The sequence below is a fragment of the Rhinopithecus roxellana genome, chromosome 9, assembly GCF_007565055.1.
Source record: "Rhinopithecus roxellana isolate Shanxi Qingling chromosome 9, ASM756505v1, whole genome shotgun sequence".
Lineage (NCBI taxonomy): Eukaryota > Metazoa > Chordata > Mammalia > Primates > Cercopithecidae > Rhinopithecus > Rhinopithecus roxellana.
The window spans coordinates 112,379,532-112,406,977 of NC_044557.1; the positions used below are offsets into that span (position 1 = coordinate 112,379,532).

General features: G+C 44.0%; 1 protein-coding gene across 1 annotated transcript in view; it reads left to right on the top strand.

Moving 5' to 3' along the window:
• The window catches only part of DOCK5 (dedicator of cytokinesis 5), a 238,167-nt gene that overhangs the window by 195,214 nt on the left and 15,507 nt on the right, over positions 1–27,446 (top strand). Inside the window, exons 36-47 of the mRNA XM_010378154.2 lie at positions 301–341; positions 1,251–1,341; positions 3,985–4,104; positions 6,020–6,109; positions 8,279–8,383; positions 14,677–14,818; positions 15,801–15,882; positions 17,744–17,828; positions 18,697–18,783; positions 21,443–21,619; positions 25,839–25,922; positions 26,854–26,991. Of these exons, the coding sequence (XP_010376456.2) occupies positions 301–341; positions 1,251–1,341; positions 3,985–4,104; positions 6,020–6,109; positions 8,279–8,383; positions 14,677–14,818; positions 15,801–15,882; positions 17,744–17,828; positions 18,697–18,783; positions 21,443–21,619; positions 25,839–25,922; positions 26,854–26,991 (1,242 nt within the window). The remainder of the gene's footprint in view (positions 1–300; positions 342–1,250; positions 1,342–3,984; positions 4,105–6,019; positions 6,110–8,278; positions 8,384–14,676; positions 14,819–15,800; positions 15,883–17,743; positions 17,829–18,696; positions 18,784–21,442; positions 21,620–25,838; positions 25,923–26,853; positions 26,992–27,446) is intronic.

Below are 27,446 nucleotides of genomic sequence, written 5' to 3' on the forward strand. Positions count from 1 at the left end.
GAGCACCTGTCACCCGAGCACCGTACCCAAAATGTAGTCTTTTATCCCTCACCCACCTGTAACCTTCCCCGCTGAGTTCCCAAAGTCCTTTATATCATTCTTGTGCCTTTGCGTCCTGAGGATAAATATCGCCTTTTCTTATGGGGATATCTGTTAAAGGGAAACAGTGAACTCTTTGGAAAAGTGAAACTGTTGAAAAGCAACAATAGTGGTTTGGCTATTTTTGTGGTGAGCTTGTCAATAGCTCTTGATTTATATTGGGATTCTGTGATCCTTTTTTTTTTTTTTTTTTCCTGGCAGAACTTTTATAAAGAAAAGAAGAGAGAGGACATATACATAAGGTAAGCTGAAGGAAATGTCTTGCTTCTGCTATTTATTTCATGGCTTTGTGGTTGATTTCTTCAGTGAACAAATACTATACCCAACACCGTATTTGCTGCTTTGAGAGACCCCTAAAAGTACATGATATGCTTCATTCACCCTGAACTGACAAAGTCTTTAGATGGATACATGAATAAGTATGACAGGAAGGAGTGCCTACGTGAGGTCATGTCAGGGATCAGGGGAGGGATAGACAACTTCTGTCCTGGGTGGGCAGGAGAGGCTGTACAGGGAGAGGCAGGAAAACCCATGCAAGAGTCTTAGCTTGAAGTCTGCGAATCTCTCAACATGAAACAAACTTGTACATAACCAACATGCATGTTCTTGGGGAGAGATTCTATAGCTTTCATTAGCTTCCCAGAGGGGTCCAAGACCTAAAATTTAAAAACATTAAACAGCACTGCCTTAAAGACAGAAGAGAAACTAGTCTAGATGGAGTCGGAGAAATATGGAGGCAGGAGGTGCAGAGTGTATTAAAGAAATGAGGAGGAACCGACTCCTTGGCTCAAGAGGAAGGAATTGCTTCTGCACAGTAGTGGGGAAGGGGGAGTCAGGCAGGGAAGCAGGCTGGGGTCTGGTTATGGAATGAGCTGAACACTAGATCAACTCGAGCCTGGGCAGCATGGAAAAACCCTGTCTCTACAAAACACAATGAAAATTAGCCGGGCCTGGTGGCACATGCCAGCTACTCAGGGGGCTGAGGTGGATGGATCACTTGAGCCCTGGAGCTCAAGGCTGCAGTCAGCTATGATTGGACCACTGCACACTCCAGCCTGGCCAACACAGCAAGACCCTGTCTCAAAACAAAACTAAAAAAACCTACAAAACTCTCGAGTGACAAAATGCTTCCTTTCTCCCCTTCTTGCCAGATATCTGTACAAGCTTCGAGATTTGCACCGAGACTGTGAGAACTACACAGAAGCTGCCTACACCCTTCTCTTGCACGCTGAGCTTCTGCAGGTGAATGGCTCGGAGAGCTTGTTGCAACAGGCTGGAGTATACTGTCCTTTCAGACTAAATTCTATACATCTCATGATTTTGATGGGAAAGAACCTTATTCCAGGGATATCCTTTTATATAAGTTTTTAAAAATTCTTTCTAAATAGGCACAACAAATTTGTACATCAAGTATGGGAAAATGTCAGTTATCTTTTATTTAAAAGTCTTTAGAAAGCAGAGCATGACTTATGAACCTTTGGTAATTGACACTCTAATTAAAGCAATAAAACACACATTGATGAATACATAAAAAAAATTGTAAAACTGCAGAAAACCACAGAAAGATGAGTTATAAGTGAATATAGTACCATAGAAGTACTCTGCTATTTTTATTCTCTCCCTAAATAAATGTATGTTGTGGCTTAGATATAAATACATCTATATGCTGTGAGTCCCAAGTAATTATTTCTGGCCCTGAGCAGCTCCTCTAACTTTGGATTTACATATAAACTTTGATTGGCTAATACGCAGCTCAAACTGAACAAGGCAGTAACAGGAAGCTTTATTTCTCACTCTTTGCTCCTCCCCAACCCATCCTACCTCATTTTATTACTATGTTACTAATAACATTCCCATCCATTTAGTTACTCAGGCAACCTCATAGTCATCTTCGATTTCTTTCTTTTACTCACCACTTCCCATGTTCTCCAAAAGCAAGAAATGTGGCCCCTCTGTTCAGAAAATGCCCTAACCTATCCACTTTTCTTTTTCCTTTTTTTTTTTTTCTTAAAAGATCTTGCTGTGTTGCCCAGGCTGGTCTTGAACTCCTGGGCTCAAGCAATCCTCCCACTTCAGCCTCCCAGAGTACTAGGATTACAAGTGTGAGCCATCATGCTGGCCAATCCACTTTTCTTTATATCCCTGGCCAGCACCTTGGTCCATCCCATCAGCATGTCACATCTTGAGCACTACAGCAGTCTCCTGTTGGGTGTCTCTGTCTCCAGTCTTGTTTCCAGTTATTAATATTCTTTCAATTTTATTTTTTATTTTATACTAAAGTAATATAAGTGCATTGTCCTAAGATATGAATTAAAAACAGGATTCCTATGCTTCATCACTTCCCAAAGGAAATTCACAATTCATATTTAAGTTTAGGGCATTAAAAAGCTTACTGTGTAATGGGCTAGGCATGGTGGCTCACGCCTGTAATCCCAGGTCTTTGGGAAGCTGAAGCCAGCAGATCACTTGAGGTCGGGAGTTCGAGACCAGCCTGGCTAACATGGTGAAACCCCGTCTCTACTAAAAATACAAAAACTTAGCAGGGTGTAGTGGTGCATGCCTGTAGTCCCAGCTACTTAGGAGGCTGAGGCAGGAGAATTGCTTGAACTGCAAGGCGGAGGTTTCCAGTATGCTGAGATGGCACCACTGTATTCCAGCCTGGGTGATAGAGCAAGACTCTGTCTCCAAAAAAAGAAAAAAAAAACTTACTGTATATAGCTGAGTGAGAAAGTGAGGCTTGTTGACTGTAGATTTTGCCATTGGATGATGACAAAGAAATCCTGAGTGTCTGTAACTGTAGGTCTCTTCATTTGAGCAACTCAGTAAGTTACCTTAATCTCCTATCCTGGTATAAGGTATGAGGTACGAATGCAGCTTTTTCCCCCCAGATTGCTAGTCAATAGAGATGCTGTTAAGTATAGTTCACATTTTGGTTATTGATATAAGATCCCATCTTTATTACTAAATTCTTATTTGGGGGCAAGGAATCTCTTTCTAGATTGTATATGCTTTTACGTGGGTCTCTGTCTGTTCATGTACCAGTACCATACTGTATTAATTATTAATTCTTGATAGTGTGTTTTATGACCTGGTAGTTACTCTTGATTGCTCTTCTTTTTCAGAGTTTTCCTACCTATTCCTTTTTGTTTATTTTTCCATATGGACTTTGGAAAGATGAAATTTAAAAATTAATTTAGTGAGAATTTACATGTTAATGAAATAGAATTTTCTTATCCAAAAGCATGGTATGACTTTCCATTTGTTCGAGTCTGTTTGTGCCCTTCAATGGTGTGTGAAAGTTTTCTGCATATAAGTCTTGCATATTCCTTGTAATGTTCACTCTTAGAAATGTTCTTTTTGGACTTATTTTTGTTTGGTTCCATTCTTCTATTATCTTCTGTATATTTAGTCTCCATGTATCTGAAATCTGTTTTATTCCAAGTATATTAATTGGTTTTCCTGCTGCGTAACTTATTTCTCTTACTGCGTGTTGCAGTTTCTTAGTCAACTGCCTTGCCTTGTGAGGAATACAGCCATAATGTTTGGAAATTGTGATAGTTTTACCTCTTCCTATTCATTTTTAGACTGCTAATTTGTTCCTTCTATCTGACTGAGTTAATGATGCCCCAGTATAGCGATAGTCATGTCGGTTAGCGACCTTGCTTTGTCGCTGGCATTTTAGGGAAATGCTGTGGGTGCTCATCCATTTGGCATGATAATTGTTTTGGAGCTGGCATGTGTACATGTGTGTATATGTAACTTTTGTGTTTAATACATAACCTAAAATGCAAAATCAATGAGTCAAATATATATACACTATTTTCTTGATATTAGAGGGCTGAATATTTGTTGTATTAACCATGTGTTGCTTTTCTTCCTTTTCAGTGGTCTGACAAGCCCTGTGTGCCTCATTTACTTCAGAGGGACAGTTACTATGTTTATACCCAGCAAGAGCTTAAAGAGAAGCTGTATCAAGAAATCATATCCTATTTTGACAAAGGCAAAGTGAGTATTGGATTGTTTTTGTACCAGGGGAAAGAGGAAAATGACCGCAGTATCGCAGTATGATTCTGATGCTCACCACCTGGAGTTAGCACCGACTACCCAGGTTCAGGGCACCATCTCCAACGAGACTGCCCCCACTTCAGATGCCATCTGCAAGTTTGGGGTTCCCCAGTCCATTCATAGTTCTGGGCAACTGGCTATACATCTGGGGGGCTTCCACTGCCCCCTCAGGTTTCATAGTCTGCTAGAACAACCAACAGAACACAGTGAAGTGCTGTATTTAACGATTCCAGTTTCATCAGGAAGGATGTAAACTGAGACCAGCCAAATGAGAGGACCCGTAGGGAACAGTCTGGGAGAGTTTCCAAAGCACGAGGTTTCTGTGTCTTCCCCCTGTGAACTTGGGACACCTTCCCAGCAAATCAGTGTGTTCCTCAGTCAGGAAGCTCACCCAAGCCATGGGTGTACAGAGTTTTTGTTGGGGTTTCTTTCTTTTTTTTTTTTTTTTTTTTTGGTGATATGGGGTCTCACCAGTTGCCCAGCCTGGTTTAGAACCTAGAACTCCTGGGCTCCAGTGTTCCTCCTGCCTTGGCCTCCCAAGGTGCTGAGATGATAGGCGTGAGCCACTGTGGGGTTTCATTATACAGGCAGGATTGAATGAATCATTAACTACATGATGAACTTGACCTTCAGCCTCCTTTTTTTGCCTGGAGGTCAGGCTGATATCAGGTGGCTCACAGTCCTCACCTTCTAGTCACATGGTTAGTACTTCTGGCATGGCAGACCCCATCCTGAGACTAGGAGACTGCCATGAGTCACCTCATTAGCATAGATTTGGGTGTGATCCTGGGGTGGGGACACCAGGAACAACAAAGACACTTTTATTACTTGAGAAATTCTAAGGCTTTAGGAGCTCCCTCACTGGAACTCAGGACCAAGACCGGATACATGATTTAATATACAACAGAAACTTACAGCTACTCTTTATTCTTCCCTTGTGTATGCTTGAATTGTGAGATTTCAGAGGGGGACAAATTTTGCAAACAGTGATTTTAAAAGATTTAATTTTGAAGTGTTTCACAATGGCTTATGGACTCTGCACACATTCCTTCAGCAGCCAGAAACGATGGAACATAGCACCTTGTGAACAGGAATGAAGCAGGAGATGTCCGGATGCTGCGAGTTGAATAGTATCCGTCTAAGAGACAGCTCATGAGATACCAAAGGGATTAGAAGGCTCAATCTGGGCTGCTAGCCTCAGACACTGAGGACGTGCGTTAGCCTGTAACTTACATCTTTATACATGCTCGGAGGCATTTCCTAAAACTCATCCACTAAGTAGGGAAATCAGTGCCCTGCATGGAAACACAGTTTGCCAAATTCCACACAACAGTACTGTTAGCCTTTTTCCATCTCTACAAACAACATAACTACATCTACACACTCCCGTACACACACCCATACATACACACACACACCCCTACACACACACACACACACGCACACACACACACACATTTCAGAACCAAAGCACCATGGAAGCTTCCTTTCCCTCTCGAACAAGACCTGCATGCTCTCCAAACCTAGGCTGGCACCGCCTCCTCTCTACTTTCAAGTGCTGTGGGTGCTTTGCCTGTTAAACGCGTTATTGCTTTTTTGGGGGACACATGGTACTTAATGTCCTTGCAAACAGAACTACAGTAGATGCCCCTGGCAAAGCTGCCAATACACACTATCTATGATGTCAGGAAATGAAGGTTTCATTGATCCAAAGGGTAAAGCGAGTGAGGAATATCTACCAAGACTCAATCCCCCGGACCACCTGCTCATTTCCAGTGACTCGCCAGTGGCTTCTGCCACCAGATCAATGACTGCCTTGTTCTCCACTTTTAACCCTACTTTCCTTTTTCTGAAGATGTGGGAGAAGGCCATCAAACTGAGCAAAGAGTTGGCTGAGACTTACGAAAGCAAAGTATTTGACTACGAGGGCCTTGGCAACCTCCTGGTGAGTCTGGGTCAAAATATGTTAGGCCTCTGACAGGGATGCTAAAATTAGTGCTCATGAAAATGTTTCTGTAAGTTGAAAGTCAGGATGAATGGTGTTTTTTTACAATGGAAAAGTCAACTTTGCTTGAAATGAGAATGAAAAAAGATTCCAAGTCCAAAGGTTCTCATCAATATTTCTACAAAGTATCCTTCAGAGAAGGTTCAGGACATCTCTGGAAGTGGAGTGGGGTTGCCTTGACAGTGTGGTGGAATATCGAGTTTCAGATAATAGTGACTCGGCTTCCACATCCCTCCAGATCTTTGTCTGCAGCTCTCTCATTCTTCCTGAAGCCGTTTTTCTTTATGTGGACCTTCCATATCCCCAGACATCAGTAAAGCAAAACAAAATCGAATGCCCAGTGTTAGGCAGCCACCATTCCGAATGCCCAGTGTTAGGCAGCCACCGTTCCGAATGCCCAGTGTTAGGCAGTCACCATTCCAAATGCCCAGTGGAGGCAGCACCATTCCGAATGCCCAGTGGAGGCAGCAACCATTCCGAATGCCCAGTGGAGGCAGCAACCATTCCGAATGCCCAGTGGTAGACAGCCAGTCTTCTGAACGCCCAACAGAAGGCAGCCACCATTCTGAATGCTCAATGGTAGGCGGCCACCATTCTGAATACCCAATGCTAGGCAACCACAATACTAAATTTAATAATTTTTAGTAAAGGAGTTAGAAAAGATCAGGTCACCCATAGTCATGAAATGATCATTTATTTGAGGAGCTGGGTGTCAAGATCACTTTGTAAAAAGTCTACCAGTGTACTATACCAGCCCCTGCCTTCACATGCAAAAAACTCATGTATTAATTTCATGAACTGGACTGGGCCCGGTGGCTCATGCCTGTAATCCCAGAACTTTGGGAGGCCAAGGTAGATGGATTGCTTGAGCCCAGGACTTCCAGACCAGTCTGAGCAACATAGTAAGACACGATCTCTACAAAAAATACAAAAAATTAGCTGGGCGTGGTGGCATGTTCCTCTCGTCTCAGCTACTTTTGGGAGGCTGAAGTGGGAGGATCACCTGAGCCTGGGAGGTCAAGGCCGCAGTGAGCTGTAATGATGCTACTGTACTCCAGCCTGGGCAACAGAGTGAGACCCTTTCTCAAAAAATAATAATAATAATAATTTCATCAACTGAACTGAGCTGAAATATTAGTAATGTAACATGTTACCTACCGGTCTAAGAAAATAGTATTTTGATGAGACCGTCACCTAGATAGAAGAGTAATGGCATGCTAACTATTGTGGGGGAAAGGGGTTCAGGTCATTGTTCACAGCTGCCCACATCTGGCTGGCTATTTTGCTTACTTTAAGGCCGACCTTGTGAGCCAAAGCTGGGAAGCCTCTCATCTTGTGAAGAATTAAAGATAGAGGTGGTAGCAGATACTGAAAAACAGAGCATCACCACCATCTTCTGGGTACTTACAACGTACCAGACACTTTCATCCAAACCACTGCATGAACTGCACGGTCCTTCTTTTTAAAAATGTTCTTTATTATTATTATTTTTTCACAACAGGGTCTCACTCTGTGACCCAGGCTGGAGTGCAATGGTGCAGTCATAGCTTACTGCAGCCTTGAACTCCTGGGCTCAAGACATCTTCCGGCCTCAGCTGCTGGCCAATTTTTACATTTTTTGTAGAGATCGGATCTCACTATTTTGCCCAGGCTGAGCTCAAACTCCTAGCCTCAGGCAATCCTCCCACCTCCGCCTCCCAACATGCAAGGATTATAGGCATGGGCCTCTGCGCCTGGCCTTGGAAGGTCCTTTATCTTCTCCCATGGGTGTCTGGTTAAGTGCAGCCACCTTCTGTGAATCTCAGAATGCACTTTTTAACCTTTTATAGGTCCTGAGCCCACTTTGAGAAACTGCTGAAAAAGTTGCACGGTGCCACGTTATGCAGAAGAATTCAAACGTGCACACACTTCTGCATATACCCTCAGGGTATATACCCTCCAATGTCCATTCATGGAGCCCAGGTCCAAAACCTGTGATCTGAGAACAGGATAACCCTTTTCTGCCCATAGGGTGTTTTTCAAAGAAACAACAAAACAAGGTCTGACTTTTTTCTCCCCCTCACCCTGTCCTTATAACCTCCCCTTGGAATGTTTTGTTTTGTTTTCCAGAAAAAAAGGGCCTCGTTTTATGAGAACATCATTAAGGCAATGAGGCCTCAGCCTGAGTACTTTGCTGTTGGATACTATGGACAGGGCTTTCCTTCTTTCCTACGGGTAAGAAACCTGATGGTGGTCTCCCAGGCCATTAGGAGGAGGGAAGAAACTCATTTCTTTTCCAGATGGGCAACAGTGTGTTAGCAGCTGCCGACCCATGTTCTCTCGCTGTGGGAGGTAAGGGAGGGAAACCATTTCCTGAGCGGCCGGCCTCTTCACCCCACACCCCCAGACACTCCTGGTGTTCTGGCAGGTCTTTTGTGAAATGACTTTTCCCAGGTGCAGTGCAAAAGGGAAAAACATGCCCCGCACTGGTCAGCTGCTGTGGGTCACTCCGGGGAAGAGTGTGGACTGATGTATTTCATTGTTTGTTGTGTTTCTAGCCAGAGCTAATTTGAAAGTAGGTATCCCAAAAACTAGACTGTAAGAGTCTCCCAAAATAAAACATTTTATTATAATAATAATGACAAGGATGGCATTTTTCTTCCATCTCAAAATCATCTATAATGTGATACTCATTTTATAGTTTAATAAACAAAAATTCTTATCTCTTAAGAAAAGTTTCTTTTAGAGCTGAGCTTTGCTTAAACATTTATTCTCCATCTACTTTCTCCTAATTTTAAAACAAGTGATAAAGCAAGCAATTTACACTCCTAACAGTGCCTGATGAGACACTGTTTATTCATTCAGTCAGTAAATATTTATTGAGCATCTACTCTGTGCCAGGTATAGAGAAGGCATTAGAAATATTTTGCTGATTACAGTCAAACATAGTCCCTACCCTCATGGATTTTACAACCTAAATTCATGAGGGGAGATTTTAATCACACATGAATGTAAAATTTAAACCGCATGTCAGACACAGTGACTCAAGCCTGTAATCCCAGCACTTTGGGAGGCTGAGGCAGGCGGATCACTTGAGGTCAGGGGTTCGAGACCAGTGTGACCAACATGCTGAAAACCTGTACCTACTAAAAGTACAAAAATTAGCTGGGCATGGTGGTGCGTGCCTGTAACCTCAGCTACTCAGGAGGCTTGAGGCAGGGGAATTGCTGGAACCCAGGAGGTGGAGGTTGCATTGAGCCAAGATCACACCACTGCACTCCAGCCTGAGTGGCAGAGTGAGACTCCATCACAAAAATAAATAATAAATAAATAAATAAACTGTAACCAAGAAAGATACCCTGTGCTATAAGAATCTGTAACCAGGAAATATTTACCCAAGTGAAATAGAAACTGACCCTTTTACAAAAAATGTACAGGAATATTTATAGCAGCTTTAATCATAGTCACCAAAGACAGGATCCAATCCAAGTGTCCCTGAACTGGTGATATGATAAACAAACTTCAGCGTCTCGACTCAACAGAATACTGCAGCAGCCAAAGGCAGTGAGCTCCTGATACACACAACTGTGGGCACAATTCCCACATGCATCTTGCTAGGTAAAAGAAGTTAGACCTAAAAGGCTACATACTCTGTGGTTTTATTTATATGAAATTCTTGCCAAGGCAACACTTCCTATCAGGACAGAAATAGATCAGTGGTTGCTGGTCAGGGGGAGGTTGGCTACGGAAGGGCCTGGGGACATTTTTGGTGGCGATGAAACTGTTTATCTTGATTGTGGTCCTGGTTATGTTTGTCGCAACTAACAGAATTTTACGCCAAAAGGGGTCCATTTTACTGTATGTAGATAACGTCTTAATATTGTTTTTTATTTTTATTTATTTATTTATTTATTTTGAGACAGTGTCTCACTCTGTCACCCAGGCTGGAGTGCAGTGGTGCGATCTCGGCTCACTGCAACCTCCGCCTTCTAGGGTTCGAGCCATTCTCGTGCCTCAGTCTCCCAAGTAGCAGGGATTACGGGTGTGCATGACCAGGCCCGGCTCATTTCTGTATTTTGGTAGAGATGGGGTTTCACCATGTTGGCCAGGCTGATCTCGAACTCCTGACCTCAGATGTTCCACCCGCCTCGGCCTCCCAAAGTTTTGGGATTATAGGCGTGAGCCACCATGCCCAGCTTATGTCTTAATTAAAAAAAAAAAAAAAAAGAATCAGGGTCTGGTGCAGTGGTTCACACTTGTAATCCCAGCTACTTGGGAGACTGAGGCAGGAAAATCACTTGAGCCCAGGAGGCAGAGGTTGCAGTGAGCTGAAATGGTGCCCCTGCACTCCAGCCTGGGCAACAGAGCCAGACTGTCTCAAATAAGACAAGATAAGATAAAGTCTTTCCAGGGAACCTCTATTTCAGCTGCAGTCTGAAAGGTAAGCTGGGAGTGGAGCAGGTAAAGGGAGTAGGAATAAGCATTGCAGGCAGAGGAAGCAGCAGGCAAGAGCAGGGCAGTGCCTGGGAAGGAAAGGCCGATGTGGCAGGCACAGAGAGACTGGGGTGCCGGCAGGGAGGAGGGGAGCCTTGAAGAACCTGCACAGCCCTGAGGTTTCCTTGCGTGTTCTCTCTGCATCCTAAGAGCAGTGGGAGCTGCTACAGATTTTTTGTGTTGGGAAGGTCATCTGGCTTTGGTCTCCATGGTCATCCATGGAGAATGGATGGGAGGTGCTGCAAATAAACCACTAAAAGACCATTGCAGATGTTCAGAAAAGAGATGACAGGCTAGACTCGGGACGTGGGGGTGGTGGCTTTAGAGGGAAGCGGAAAGACTAGAGTGGTGGAGATGAGGTCACAGCCATCTGATGATTGATGGGCTGTGTGGGTGAGGAAGCGAGAGTTGTCAAGAATGATTTCTGGGCTTCTATCCTGCATCATTGGAGGGGGTAGTTGAACCATTTACTGGGACAGCAGGACCGGAAAAGGCCAGAGTCACGGAGGAGAGAATGAATTTATTCCTTGAGTAAATATTTATGAAACTCCTACCACGTACTTGGCTCTAATATAGGCATGGGAGCAGAGTCAAAACAAACCAGAATCTTGAAATTTATCAAGCTTATGTTCCAGCTTGGAGAGATCAGAAAATGAGATAAATTAATAAACTATTTAGTATGTCAGATGGCCTAGAACACTGCCTTCTACAGTGTAGTTACTCAGTAAGTATCATGGAGAAAAGGACTTAGGGAAGGGGACTAGAGAGGCACGTGTTGGGGATGGAGTTGCAATTTTAAATAGGGTAAACAAGAAAGACTTCAGAAAGAAAATGACATTTTTGCAAAAACCAGAAAAAAGTTAAAGAATAAGCCATGCAGCTATCAAGAGGATGAGCCCGGGTCCCAGACCTTGAGAAAAGCAAGTCCAAAAGCTATGAGGCTGGAGTAGTGTGTACAAGAGGGTGTATAGGAGAATGGGGTGGATGGCTGTGGGTACCGGATAGCAGAGGATCTCCTAGGGTTTTCTAAAGTGTTTGCAGAAGTTTGGTTTTGCACGTACTCAAGGGGAGGTAGATTTGGAACATCCAAAAGGCACAAGTCAACTCAAGTAAAGTTACAGACGAGATAAAAGTTGGTGAGTTACTTATATGGAGTTAAATTAACCGTGGTTGGGGATGAGATGGACCAGGCAGAGGAAAGAGAATAAAGAGTGGAAGGTCTGGGACCAGCCATGGTGACTCGTGCCTGTCATCCCAGCACTGGTAGGCCAAGGCGGGAGGCTTGCTTGAGCCCAGGATTTTGAGACCAGCAATTCAAGGCCAGCCTGGGCATCATAGCATGACCCCGTCTCTACAAAAAATTTTTTTAAAAATTAGCCAGGCATGGTAGCATGTGCTGTGGTCCTGGCTACTCAGTAGGCTGAGGCAGGAGGATTGCTTGAGGATTGGAATTAGAAGCTGCAGTGAGCTGTGATCAAGCCGCTGCACTCCAGCCTGGATGACAGAGTGAGACCCTGTCTCAAAAAAAAAATAAATACATAAAATAAAAAATAGAGTGTAGGGTAAAAATGCAGCAGGGTCTAGTGTTAGCTCTGCTTTAATCCAGGTCAACATAAAAGAACAACTCCTGCCACATCCGTTACATATGCCTGTGTGTTGCATGAAATCAGAAATGTGACCACAGAGACAGCAGTGATTCTGTGAAATCAAGAACACCAGACTTTAAGTCAGAAGCATTCTAGTCTAAATCACCTGCTGAGCGAGTGTCTGATTTTGGTGAAATCACGTAATCACTGAGTCTTGGTTTTCTGATCCGTAATTTAGAAAAATAATGCCTACATCACAGGAAAGTTTTGAGAATTAAGTAAATAGCATGTAGGAGTGCTTTATAAACTGTAAGGTAGTTTATAGATGTTAACATACCTCGAAGCGTATTTACGGTAGAATATAAAATCCTTATGAGTGTATATAACGTCAGTGCCATTCTCTTCTATGGGATATTTCCCCAAATTCAGAATATATAAAATTACGTCATCCTCTACTTCCAACCGGGTGAGATTTATCTCTCTTGTTTCTGTCAAGGGTACCACTGTTCTTCCTACTCCAAGACCACTGACTTTTTTTTTTTTTTAAGAAATGGGATCTCGCTCTGTCATCCAGGCTGAAATGCAGTGACGTAATCACAGCTGCCTGCAGCCTTGACCTCCCAGGGTCGAGCAGTTCTCCTGCCTCAGCCTCCTGAGGAGGTGGGGTTACAGGTGTTCACCACCACGCCTAGCTAATGTTTTTATTTTTTCTTTGATGTGGGGTCTCACTGTGTTGCCCAGGCTCAAAACCAGTGATCTTTGAATCAGCATCAACTCTCCTGTCTTCCTCGCCCTTCTCCCAACACCAAAGAGACAAACACTGAATGCTGTTACTTCTCCCTCTCCTGCTGTTCCTTTTCCTTCTCCCTCTCCTGCTGTTCCTTTTCCTTCTCCTGCGCAGTCCAGCCTATGAGCCTTCAGTTGGGCATAGATGCCACCGTTGGCTTACGTTGTCTACATTTCTTTCATCATGCAGCTCCCGCCTTCCAGAACCTCCAGTGAACATTCTGAGTCTTTGAAACCTCTGCCTGCCATGCGAGATCATTCATATTCTGGCTCATTCTTCCAGGCCAGGCTCATGTCTTCTCCCAGGACTCTGCTTTCCGCCCCTGGGCCTGACCCTTTCCACGTACCTGCCTGGCCCTTCTCACTCCTTCTCTTTACACTTCCTTTTCCCATTCATCTGTCTATGCCTATCTAAGGCCCGTGTCTTCTTTGAAGCCTTCTCTTTCCAGCCAAGCTAATTCTTCCTGACCTGCTTTGATTCCTTTTCTAGTTATCGTCTGCATCATACAACTAGCGTTGTATTACACTCTGATCCTTTGCCCACCATTGTTTCGCCTGAATGATGGGATATCAACAGGCTTGAGTCCCATAGATTTTTCCTAGCTTGGAAAAGTTTTATCATGTATTCCAAAAGATCCAGTAGTTTTTACTCCCTTCATTCAGTATTTGCCTGAAAAGTGTAATTGCCTTCACGGTACTTATACTATCAGGTTTACTTATTTATTTACTTGCTTCTTTTTTATTCTCTCCTCTAGAAGGTAATTCTGTGAGAGCAGGATCGCCATTGTATTCCTGTTGTCTGACTGATCTTCTGTTTACGCAACACATATTTGTTGTATGAATGGACAAGTGAGTTTCAAAGACATTTTATAAGACAACCTGGGCCCAGGCCTTGGTTAAAAATGAATCATGTGTGGGCTACCAGTGCAAACTGCTCATTTCAAACATGGCTATGTTTGCACTTGCCCAGGCAGTCACACCTGTGAGACAAATTACTCCCATACCTGCGGCCTAGGAAATCTCTTTGGGAAAAAAATTTGATTAAAGAGATTATATTTACAGTCTAGAGTGGAGAAAATAGTATTTAATGCAGTGATTTTCTATCACTTTCAGGATTGGCTGGGGACTGTGGTACATTGCTTCTGTTCTCTGTGACTCTGTTTCTGTGCCAGAAGACGCTTCTCCTCATTCTCTTTGGCAGTGCTGTTTAAGTGCTGGTCCACAAACAGTTACTGGATTGTGATGAGATCAATAGTTTATACCTCAATGTAAATTAATGCACTTCCTTCCTTCCTTGAGAATGTCTTGCCATGAAAATATCAGCATGCTTAGTGATGTCATTGATTTACATGAAGGCACAAGTTCCTTATTTCCTTGCAGATGGGTCCAGACTGTTTGCAGACTGGCCATGGTCCTTGGGCCACACCAGAAGCAGCACTGGGCTAAGTATTTTTTATGCCTGTGATTTAACTTCTCAAATAAACCGCAGCTCTTATAAGATATGACAGTTGCTGTCAGGCACAGACTAGATATTCAATGAGAACTTGATGGTGTGGATTGAACCTTGGCTGGGGAGTACAATGGCTCCCTCAGTACCCGGAACTCCAGTTGCTTCTTCACTCGTCCTATTTAGTGACTTCCCTTGCTGTCTCTCACCTGCAGAATAAAATCTTCATCTACCGGGGAAAGGAGTATGAGAGGCGAGAGGACTTCAGCCTGAGGTTGCTAACCCAGTTCCCCAATGCGGAGAAGATGACCAGTACCACGCCTCCTGGGGAAGACATCAAGTCCTCCCCCAAGCAGTGTATCCTTCCTGTGGGGAATATGGCCCCGAGGCTCTTATGGCTGTGCACAGCCCCAGCTAAGCCAGAGAAGATGGGAGCTACAGTCCCTTCTCTGCAGACAGACAATCCTCTCAAGCATTCTGATGCAGGTTCCCATTCCATGTAAAATCTTTGGGACCCTCATAGCATTAGCTGGTGGTGATGACGTAACAAAAGAAGAGAGACAATAGACAAGTGATGGATATGAAATATACTTCCTAGCCAGATGGGGAGCTTAAGTGGAACATAGACTTCCTATTCTGAATTCTGGATTCTGTTGTAGACTTTGAAACAGTATCTCTGTCCTGGTGGGTTGGGGAGCTAAGACTTTCTAAGACACGATCATTAAATCAGAGCAGGAGCTCTTACCCTTGAGCTGCTTTTGAAGCCTAACTTGACCACTTACCAGCTGTGTGATGTTGGATTTTAACCTCTCTTATCCTCAGATTCTCCATCTGTGAAAAGAGAATAATAATATCCCTCTCGTAGAGTTGTTGTGTGTATTAGAGATAACATATTCAAAATATCTAGCACTCCAACTATGGCACTGGATAAACAGATGGGATCCAAAGATAAAAGCAATTCCTGTTGCCTGGGCTCTGAGTCTGGTGATTTCAGGGGCTGCTTGTCCCAAGAAATTGTTTGAATCCATTTCTAAGCACCTGTCCCCTGATATTGCATTGATGTCTATTTCCCTATGGCAAGGGTTGTTTGCCAGATGTCTGACCAAAAAAAAAAAAAAAGAAAAGAAAAGAAAGGACCCTAGGATTCATTGTAATCACTGAATAAGGCATTTCGGTGATACACAAAGGAACTTCATTTTCAATGTGGTCCTGGCATTTGGGTCAAAGGGAGTGATTGGCGCTGGTGGCATTTCTGGCTATGAAGCAGGAGGAACGGGGCCTTTGGTGTCTGACAACTTCGCGGCCCCAACCCCTCTCTTTTCCTTAACAAGTTCCTCAGACATGCAGTGCTTCACCGTAAAGCCAGTGATGAGCTTGCCGCCCAGCTACAAGGATAAACCAGTTCCGGAGCAGATCCTAAAGTAAGTGGTTTTTCATTAAAAAAAAAAAAAAAATCTGTGTCTAGGCACAGTGGCTCACATCTGTAATCCCAACATTTTCCGAGGCCAAGGGAGGAGTATTGCTTGAAGCCAGGAATTTGAGACCAGCCTGAGCAACAAAGTGGGACTCTGTCTCTACAAAAAAGAGAAGTTTGTCTCTCCCTCACACTTGTTTAGAGTACATTAAAACCAAAGCCTTACATTTATTACAGTTTGCAAGACCTACTGTCTAGTCTTCTTTGAGTGTAAGAGAAAAGCTTGCTAATACAAGGGGATGTGGGGGTTTTGTTTTCTTTAGGCAAAGGAAAATCAGAAATTTCACACCTAGGTTTCAGTCCCCTGAGCTTTTCTTTTGACCCAAAAGCATCACAGAGGAGTGGCTGGTCCCCAGTGATGGAGGGGCTCATTCCTTGTCTTGAAGAGCCAAATGCTAATAGTGTTGATAGAACTGTTATAAAACTAGACTAGGCCGGGCGCGGTGGCTCAAGCCTGTAATCCCAGCACTTTGGGAGGCCGAGATGGGCGGATCACGTGGTCAGGAGATCGAGACCATCCTGGCTAATACAGTGAAACCCCGTCTCTACTAAAAAAAAAAAATACAAAAAAGTAGCCAGGCGAGGTGGCGGGCGCCTGTAATCCCAGCTACTCGGGAGGCTGAGGCAGGAGAATGGCGTAAACCCGGGGGGCGGAGCTTGCAGTGAGCTGAGATCTGGCAACTGCACTCCGGCCTGGGCGACAGAGCGAGACTCTGTCTCAAAAAAAAAAAAAAAAAAAAAAAAACTAGACTAATGAGATCACAAACATATGTGAGTGCATATGCCTTTTTTTTTGAGACGGAGTCTTGCTCTGTCACCCAGGCTGGAGTACAGTGGCATGCATGATTGTTCAAGCAATTCTCCTGCCTCAGCCTCATGAGTAGCTGGGATTACAGGCGCATGCCGCCACACCTGGCTAATTTTTTGTATTTTAGTAGAGATGGGGTTTCACTGTGTTGCCCAGGCTGGTCTCAAACTCCTGAGCTCAGGCAGTCCGCCCACTAAGAGACAGGGTCTTGCTGTCAACTAGGCTGGCATGCAGTGGCACGATCATAGCTCACTGCAACTTCAAACTCCTGGGCTCAAGAGACCCTCCCTCCCACCTCAGCCTCCTAAGTAGCTGGGACATACACCACCACACCTGGCTGTGTGTGTGTGTGTGTGTGTGTGTGTGTGTGTGTGTGTGTTTAGATGGGATCTTGCTGTGCTGCCCAGGTTGGCTGGTCTTGAGTTCAAGTGATCCTCCCACCTCTGCCTCCCGAAGTGGTGGGATTACAGTGTGAGCCACCCCACCTGGCCACATATACCTTTTAAAATTGTGTGCTGTGACTTTGGGAGGCTGAGGCGGGTGGATCTCTTGAGGGCAGGAGTTCAAGACCAGCCTGGCCAACATGGTGAAACCCCATCTGTACTAAAAATATAAAAAAATTAGCCAGGCGTGGTGGTGCGTGCCTGTAATCTCAGCTACTCAGGAGGCTGAGGTAGGAGAATCACTTGAACCTGGAAAGTGCAGGCTGCAGTGAGACTCTGACTCAAAATGAATGAATGAATAAATAAATAAATATAAATAAAATAAATAAATAAAATTGTGTGCTGTGAAATAAATTCCTAAGTAATATAAAAGTAAGGTGTGAAATAAAATCAAATTGTGCACTTTCTCAGGCCTTCATGTGGAGGCATTATTGATTATGAGATAGCTTAGTGGGTAAAACTCAGACCAGGCAGATGTGTTACAGATTTTGTTGAAATCAAGTCGAGGAGCGGTTGTTCTAGGAGAGAAAATACAGCATTGCTTTGTCCTTCTCCAGCTACTACAGAGCCAATGAAGTGCAGCAATTCAGATACTCCCGGCCGTTCCGGAAAGGAGAAAAGGATCCAGACAATGAATTTGCTGTGAGTTCACCCCTTTTGTCCTTTAAGAGGTAAAATTGATGGGCTGAGCACAGTGGCTCACACCTGTAATCCCAGCATTTTGAGAGGCCGAGGCCAGCGGATCACGAAGTCAGGAGATCGAGACTATCCTGGCTAACACAGTGAAACCTCATCTCTACTAAAAATACAAAAAATTAGCCAGGCATGGTGGCACGCACCTGTAGTCCCAGCTACTCGGGAGGCTGAGGCAGGAGAATTGCTTGAACCCGGGAGGCGGAGGTTGCAGTGAGCTGAGATCGCGCCACTGCACTCCAGCATGGGTGACAGCGAAACTCTGTCTCAAAAAAAAAAGGTAAAATTGGCATCCCAGGTGGAGGTCTTCCACCTACCTAACCAGCTTCCACAGGAGAAACGATGGCACCCCTGGGAGTAGAGGCTTCACCTGCTAATTACCTAGAGAGCAAGTGCTAATTACCTAGACAGCCAGCTGTCATCTCCATGGAAAATGCTTGACTAGGAGTCCAGAATCTGGACTCTTCCTGGGCCTGCTGCTTATAATGACCTTGGGCTAGTCGTACCTCTCTAGACCTCACATTTCCCTCTGTAGGATGAGAAATCCCAAGTAGATTATCCCTTTCAGCTTTAAACATCCAGAATCCTTGAATTTTATGAGAAAATTTGGCTCATTCCCTGCAAGGCATTTGAGAATAGAATCTCACTTAACTGAACCAGGGAGTTTTGCTGTTTTCCCTGGGAATTGACGAATATTTCATGTTTTCCTCCTGGGAATTGATCAACATTTCATGTTTTCCTCCTGGGAATTGACCAGCAGTTCATGTTTTCCTCCTGGGAATTGACCAACATTTCATGTTTTCCTTCTTGCCACCAGACGATGTGGATTGAACGGACCACATATACGACTGCATATACCTTTCCTGGGATTCTCAAGTGGTTTGAAGTCAAACAGATTTCAACAGTGAGTCATTTGAAATTGGCACTTGGAAAAAAACTTTCTGTCTCCAAATATAATAACAGTCTTTGTTGAATTCTCTCTGCAGTTCACACCAGCTTGGCCAACCTCCTCTGGCCAACTTTGTTTTTCAAAAGAGAAATAAAAGGCATGCTTCTATAATAGAGCTCCTTTGTAAAACTGATGTGACAACACCAGCCCTAAAGGTCACTCACAGTGAATGACTCTTTTATGTCCAGAGGAGTGGTGTCTGCTCAGCGATCCTGCCAGCACCCAGAAACACTTTTGGAATGCCGCTTGGAGTTTCCTGTCAATTACATCTTCCCTCCCAAAGCCTGTTCTCTTCTTTTATTCTCCGCTAATCACATCCCCAATCACCCTAGACTCCTCCCTCTTCATCTCTCCCAAAAGCTGCTATTTTACCTGTTTAGTATTGATTAAATCTGTTTTATTTCCTACCTCCTCATTGGCCTGCCTGCCATGCATGGCCTTCTCAGATCCAGTTACCTCACTGCCTCAGTGGGAATTCCATTAAGGAAATCTCACCATTTCATCCATTCTCATGCTTAAAGCCCTTCCATGGCCCCAAGTACCTGGAATATAAAGCCTGCCCTCCTTAGCACACACACACGGCCTAACTCTTCTGCCCCATCTCCTAGGCAATCTATTGGAACCGTACTGCTCATCCCATGCGAATTTCAGTCCTCCATGACATTGGATCGTTTTCTCTGCCTGAAACACACTCTTGCAATTTCTGCACCTAAATAACTCCCATCAAGGTTCGGTTTAGGCACCAGCTTCTCAATGAATCCATCTCTGGAACAACCAAATTGGGTGACCTACCTGTTGTCTGTCCCCTGTGGCACCCTGGGCGTGCTTCTAACCTACCATGTTTACATGTCCTGAGACCTCCACTAACACCATCAGCTCCTCCAAGCCATGAAGTACATACATCTTAATCACTTTTGTATCTGTAGTGCATAGCATGACACTTAGCCTAAAGTAGGTGTTCAAGAAATGTTTCTTGAACAAATCTGAGCTGAAGTTCAATGTGTTGTAAGTCATGGCCAGGTATAGTGGCTCATGCCTGTAATCCCTGAACTTTGGGAGGCCAAGGTGGGAGGATCACTTGAGCTCAGGAGTTCAAGACCACCCTGGCCAATATAGCAAGACCCCCACCTCTACAAAAAGAGTAGCTGTGTGTGGTGGCATGTGCCTGTCATCCTAGCTACTTGGGAGGCTGAGGCAAGAAGATGGCTTGAGCCCAGGAGTTGGAGGTTGCAGTGAGCTATGAATAATTGCACTGCTGCACTCCAGTCTGGTCAACTGAGTGACACCCTGTCTCTAAAAGAAAAAAAATTTAGACATTATTCCTCAGTTATGGATATGATTTCTGGATGGAGACTTTTGGAATCAAGTCTGGAATAGGAGGTCATGTTGACTGATAATAGGTAGAATGAAGAGGAGATTTTTTTTTTTTTTGAAACCTGATTTTGTAGACATTTCCATAGGAAGAACTCTCTGAATCTGTATTGTGTCTCATTTTCTTTTCATTCAAAATTCAGCCTGTATATTCTAATACATCCGATTATTTCTGACTTCTGATAACCATAGAATTCATACTAAGATTATGTATGGTCTGAATGCATGGCCTTCAAGATCACTTACCTCCTTTCATGGAGGAAGCATCCAACATTTTGCCAGTGGACATTCTTGGTGGTGCAGAAGTGACTCAGATCTGATATCCTGCTATTCTCTTGTTGTGGATCTTCTCGAAAGTCTCCAAGGAAGTGTTGCCTAGGAAATGATTCTTACTACAGGTCCAGTTCTTTTCTTCTCAAATATTCTGTAGACATTTCATCCATGGAATAATCATTACCATAGCTTCCATGTTTAAGTCATCATTGTATTTTGTAAGGAGATTTTAAATAACTTATTTTGTATCTTACCACTATTCCAAAAAATGGTGGTGTCCTTATAAGCTAGCAGTCCCCAATATTTTTGACACAGGGACTGCTTTCCTGGAAGACAATTTTTCTGTGGACCTGGGGTGGGAAGGTCGGGGGTATTGGGGGATAGGGGATGGTTTGGGGATGATTCAAGCACATTACATTTATTGTGCACTGTATTTGTATTATTAGTATATTGTAATACATAATGAAATAATTATCATGTGGAATCAGTGGGAGCTCTGAACTTGTTTTCCCGCAACTAGAGAGTCCCTTCTAGAGGTGATGGGAGACAGTGACAGATCCTCAGGCATTAGATTCTCATAAGATGGGTGCAACCTAGTTAGACCCCTCGCATGTGCAGTTCGTGATAGAGTTTGCACTGCTATGAAAATCTAATACCACCACTGATCTGACAGCAGGCGGAGCTCAGGTTGTAATGCGAGTGATGGGGAATGGCTGTAAATACAGATGAGGCTTCCCTCACTTACCTGCCGCTCACGTCTGGTTGTGTGGCCTGTTTCCTAATAGGCCACGGACGGATACTGGCCTGGGGTTTTGGGACCCCTGCTATAAGACTAACCTTGACAAGCAAATCTTCCCTTTTCTGTAGCTTGTGGATATTTTATACCTCTTCAAGGGAAGAGTTAAACTTTTTTCACTCTTTACTTGGAGCTGACAAGTGTCCTTTTTCTCCCATGTGCTCTGTCACTCAGGAGGAGATCAGTCCTCTGGAGAATGCCATCGAAACCATGGAGCTGACCAATGAAAGGATCAGCAATTGTGTTCAGCAGCACGCCTGGGACCGGTCCCTCTCTGTGCACCCCCTCTCCATGCTGCTCAGTGGCATCGTGGACCCGGCTGTCATGGGGGGCTTCTCCAACTATGAAAAGGTTCGCTTGGTCCCAGAACCCCTAGGGATTCACAGACCTGGGTGTCTGTGTGCCTTCCTCTGTGCCATCTGCCACCAACAAATTCATTTCCTACAGCTGCTCTAAGAAATGTTCACTTTCCCTTCTGGCAAGTAAAGTGAATGAAACAATTGTCCCTGACTTCTTAGAGACTATCTGCAACCTAGCTGGTATAGTACATTGCCTAGTAAAGTGTCACAGAAAAAAACCCAACATGCCTCTGGTCAAAGCACCTGTTATTCTGTTTCCCCTGAGGGTTATACATGCTAATGGGTAGACCCTGGAACCCAGGATGCACTGGAAATGGAGCAGCATCTCTGGGGATGGCAGAGCCACACTCTCTTTAGAGTTAGCTTCTAGGGGCCGGACCCAGTGCTTCACACCTGTAATCCCAGGACTTAGGGAGGCCGAGGTGAGTGGATCACTTGAGGTCAGGAGTTCAAGACCATCTTGGCCAACATGGTGATACCCCGTCTCTACCAAAAATACAAAAATTAGCCAGGCATGGTGGTGCGCGCCTGTAGTCCGAGCTACTCAGGAGGCTGAGGCACGAGAATCACTTTTAACCCTGGAGGCAAAGGTTGCAGTAAGCCGAGATTGGGCCACTGCACTCCAGCCTGGGCGGCAGAGTTAGCTTCTAGGAGCCCCGCCTGACTTGGCGTGCCAGAGGTTGTGTGGACAACTGATGGCCCTGACTCTACAATTAAATTAGTTCAACTAAGTGTTCTTAGTTGAGACATGAAAGCAGTACTCAGCACAATTTAATCCATGGCATAGGTTTAGGATATAACAGCATTTAAAATACACATCATGGATTCAGTGTATGTTAAGTATAATGGTGGCAGAATTTTTCATTGCTGTGTTATGTTTTCAGTGGCTAAATATTTTTTGAATATAAACTATTTGGATCTAAATCACCATTTGGCAAGGACACCCCTGTGGAGCCGCCTGGAGACTGGGTAGAAATTAAAGGAGCCAGAGGGGAAGGGTGAGAGACATTAACTGTGTGGCACTCTTGTGTCCGTGTGTGTGTGTGTGTGTGTGTGTGTGTCCTGGGAAGAGCAGGAACTTTGCACTTAGTTGCTCCCAGGACTCAATTCTGGCTTCCCATTGGCCACTGTGTGCTCCTGGCAACATGCTTCACCTCTCTAAGCTCCGTATGTCTGCAAAGTGAGAAGAATGCCTAACTTGGCCAGGCACATTGGCTCATGCCTGTAATCCTAGCACTTTGGGAAACCGAGGCAGGAGAATCACCTGAGGCCAGGAGATCAGGACCAGCCTGGCAAACTTGGCGAAACCCTGTCTCTAATAAAAATATTTTTAAAAATTAGCTGGGCATGATGGCGGGCGCCTGTAATCTCAGGTACTGGAGAGGCTGAGGCACGAGAATTGCTTGAACCCGGGAGGCGGAGGCTGCAGTGAACCAAGATTGCACCACTGAACTCCAAGCCTGGGCGACAGAACAACACTCCATCTTAAAAAAAAAAAAAAAGAATAGAAAAGAAAAGGAAAATGCCTGACTTACAAGATAGATCACAGGATGGATGGGAAGATTAAGGGAGACCTCCTGTATAGAAGAAACATCAGACAGTGCTTGGCATAGGGTTGAGGCTTCACCAGTGTTGATTTTCTTCCTGCCTCCTCCTGCCTACTTGAAGCAGACAGTGTAATTGGAATGTTCTTCATGGATGGTGACGTCTATGCTCTGTGGCTGCCACTATAATCATCTTCTTTCTTGTCCGTTTTCTCAGCCTCTCAGCCTTCTCTAGCCTTATTATATTCAGCAGCTGGGAAAGACTCAACAGCAGAGACAAATTCTAGTTTGTCCATGTTAGGAGCCGTAATAATATCCAGTGTTACAATGGCAGTCCATATAAAAATAGGATCTAATATACAATACTTTTTAATTACTGTGATGCTTTCAGTGTGTACTTTTTCATATGTACTCTTTGGTACTAATCTTCATATATTTTTTCCAAGTATTAATTTTTACAGAATACCCCCAATCACAGATTTATATACGCCAGTATCTGTGAATGATATGTAATGTCATATGAAGTTTTTCCAGTGTAACAGCATTCTAATTAAAATGAACAAAAAGCAAGGATAAATACATACATATGTACATACATTTCAGGACCTTTGGCTTAAAATACTAATGTATTCATTTAGTTAATATGTATGACTGCACATTGCTAAACGTAAGAAAAAGGTAAACTCGTTAATCACCATGATGTATTGCAATCAGTTGGGAAGCCCATCATTACATATTTGATGTAGGTGAACTATTCTAATCCAGCTCTTTATTCATCACCAAAGTGATAAGAGCACAGGAGCTGTGTGCTGTAATTTATCTCCTCTTTCTGTTCTGAGGCAGAACTCTGCTAGAAAAATGAATTTCAGGGCACTCTGCTCCAGTGTTCCCTGATCTAACCAATACTTTGGGAACTTCCGTGTGTTCTACCATTTAGCCAAAAAAAAAAAAAAAAAAATGTTACAACTTTCAAACATTTCAAGTACTTGTATTTGAAAGGTAAAAGTCAGTGAAAACTTAAGTAAATACTCCTTTTTCATTTATGCTGACAGTCCCTCTGAATACGATCCTGGCTAGAACGAGCTGTTTTGCTAATGTATTATATTGTCATGCTTCTTTTTGTGATAATTGTTCCATATATATTCATATTCACTGTTGTATTAGTTTGCTAGGGCTGCTGTAACAAAGTTCTCCAAACTGGGTGGCTTAAAACAACAAAAACTTCTTGTTTCACTGTTCTATGAGCAAGAAGTCTGAAATCAAGATGTCACAGTGTTGGTTCCTTCCAAGGATGTGTGAAAGAACGTTCCATGTCTCTCTTCCTGGCTTCTGGTGTCTTCTTGGTGCTCCATGACTTGAGGCTGCTCCTGCGTGGCTTGTCGATGGCCATCTTCTTGCATCTCTTCACATAGTGTTCTCCCAGTGTTTGCACTTCTGTCTCCAAATTTCCCCTTTTTATAAGGACATCAGTCATATGAGCTTAAGGGCCCATCCTACTCCAGTATGTATGACCTCCTCTTAACTCATGAAATCTGCAACAGCCCTGCTTCCAAATAGGGTCACATTCTGAGGTACCAGGCATTAGGACTTCAACATAGGAAGTTTGGGGGGACATAAGTCAACCCTTGATGTCTGCTCGCAAGGTAGGCTTTGCACATACTTTGTTTGCCACCCAAAATGGGCCATTCACTTCTGTAAGTCTGTCGTGTAGTTCCAGGAGCTCTTGGTTTTATATAATGGAAGGTTTGGCTTTCATGGCATTAAAGCAGAAGACTGGAGGGGAGTCTGAAGGCTGGTCTTTGAAAGCACTTTTAGAAATGAATGTTAAAGTCTGGGAAGAAAAGATGTCACTCCTATTTTCGACCCTGTTGGAAACGTTTGCTGCGAACTTCTGTTTCTCTTTCCTGATGAATTCTATCTTTCAAACAGTACCCTATATAAGGCCTGTGTTTGGAATTTAAGTTGGGGTCTTATTTACCTGTTATAGGGACTTAGCTGGGGGGTCTTGAGTGTTTACTGATGAGAATGGTGCTGATATGTACTAATAAGGGCAACCAGAATTTAATATTTTTGAAATGTCTTCACATCTATATCTCACTTTCTTTTTAAAATAGCGTTTGGGATAGGGGATTAGTAAGAAAGTGCAGATATTAACTTTCACTTAATATAGGAAAAAAGCGTGAGACAGCCAATATCACGGGAAGAGCAGAAAACCTATCACCTCCATCTCGTGTTTTTAAACTTTTTACTCTTTCCCTTATACTATCTGTGCACTTAATTTAATGGTTAGCCTTGAGATATTGCCATTTCGCCTTTGCTTTGTTCTTTGGGAAAGTTATTTTAATGAATGACATTTTGCTTTGTTGATGATGATTATTTGATATGTGTTTGTGTGTGTGTGTGTGTGTGTGTGTGTGTGTGTGTGGTGGGCTGGTGACTGTCAAGAATGTAGTCTTGCTAAGAATTTGCTAATAAAGGAAAGACCACACAATAGCACATACTTTTTTGCATTGCCCAACGTAGTATAAGAGCTATCCCAGGAAAGGGATGCGTTTTTAGTTAGATACACCTGGTTCTTCAGCACAGGACACATGCTTCACCCTTCCAGGCTTTCCTGCACAGATAGGAATGTGTTCTAATTAATACTTGCATATCTTCTGCTTTTAGGCTTTCTTTACAGAAAAGTACTTGCAGGAGCATCCTGAAGACCAGGAGAAGGTTGAGCTGCTAAAGCGACTAATAGCATTACAGGTATAGGACATGTTTCCTCTACACTCCTGGGGAGGGCACAGTGTAGGACACCCTTTATTCTCCAGGGCTTACGTCTACAAGCCCACTCAGCGTTACTTTTCTTTCTTTTTTAACCATTGTGGAACCACCACCTATCTATGTATTTGTTTCCTTGGCCAGCAGTTAAACTGCCCAGGGTTGACGGAGCCCTCTTAAAGCTGAGATCAAAGTTCATCAGTTGGGGCCCCGGGCACAGTGGCTCATGCCTGTAATCCCAGCACTTTGGGAGGCCGAAGTGGGTGGATCACCTGAGGTCAGGAATTTCAGACCAACCTGGCCAACATGATGAAACCACATCTTTACTAAAAATACAGAATTAGCCAGGCACGGTGGTATATGCCTGTAATCCCAGCTACTCGGGAGGCTGAGGCAGGAGAATCATTTGAACCCAGGAGGCAGAGGTTGCAGTGAGCCGAGATCATGCCACAGCACTCCAGCATGGGCAACAGAGCGAGACTCCATCTCAAAAAAAAAAAAATCCATTGGTTTCCTGGCAAGCATTTCCAGTTAAGAGATGTGGGCCTCATTGCCTCATTTTTTTTCTCAAGACTTCAGTGGGCAGTGGTAGAAAGCATCACTACAAAATTTGGTCTGAGACTTAAACCTATCAGTTGCTCATCCACGGAAGTGCCCCAGGGCTCTGTTAGATTTGCCTCATCCCACAGCCCTTCCCCAGTTTAGGGCTAACCTGTATTCTTGGTGTGCACATTTTCTCACATCATTGACCAAAGTCCATCCAGTCCAGAAGCCCTACACTGAGAAGTGGCCTTCCTCTTGTCCAATACTATGTCTACCAGTTTACCTTTCCACTCCATCCTTCCCTTCCCCAACTAAATCAAAACAATCCCTCTTCCTGAGGCACATTTCACTCCTTTTTTGCCCTTGTTTCCAGATGCCTCTGCTAACGGAAGGGATCCGCATCCATGGGGAGAAACTGACAGAGCAGCTGAAGCCGCTGCATGACCGGTTGTCTTCTTGCTTCCGGGAACTCAAGGAGAAAGTAGAAAAGCACTATGGGGTTATAACACTGGTAAGCATGATCTAAGTGGCCTTCACACCTTTTTCTAGGCTCCGTGACCTTTTTTGACACTGATTCGTTTTTCAGATGCCAAATGAGTTGTAATATCTCAGCTATGACATGGAAATAGTGGGGCTGGTGGGAGAGAGCGTGTTCCCCTCTTGGTGACCTTGAACAGTCCTTGTGCTGGACAGAGGTTCTCCAACTTGAACAACCATCAGAACCACCCAGAGGGATTGTGAAAATACAGATGGCTGAACCATCATAACCCCGGAGTTTTTGATTCCATAGATCTGGGGGTGGGGCCCAAGTATTTGTAATTCTGAGAAGTTCCCAGGTGATATTGATGCCGCTGGTCTGGGGACAACACTTTGAGAACCACTGTACTAGAAATCAGGCCAGGTGCAGTGGCTCACGGCTGTAATCCCAGCACTTTGGGAGGCCAAGGAGGGCTGATCACTTGCGGT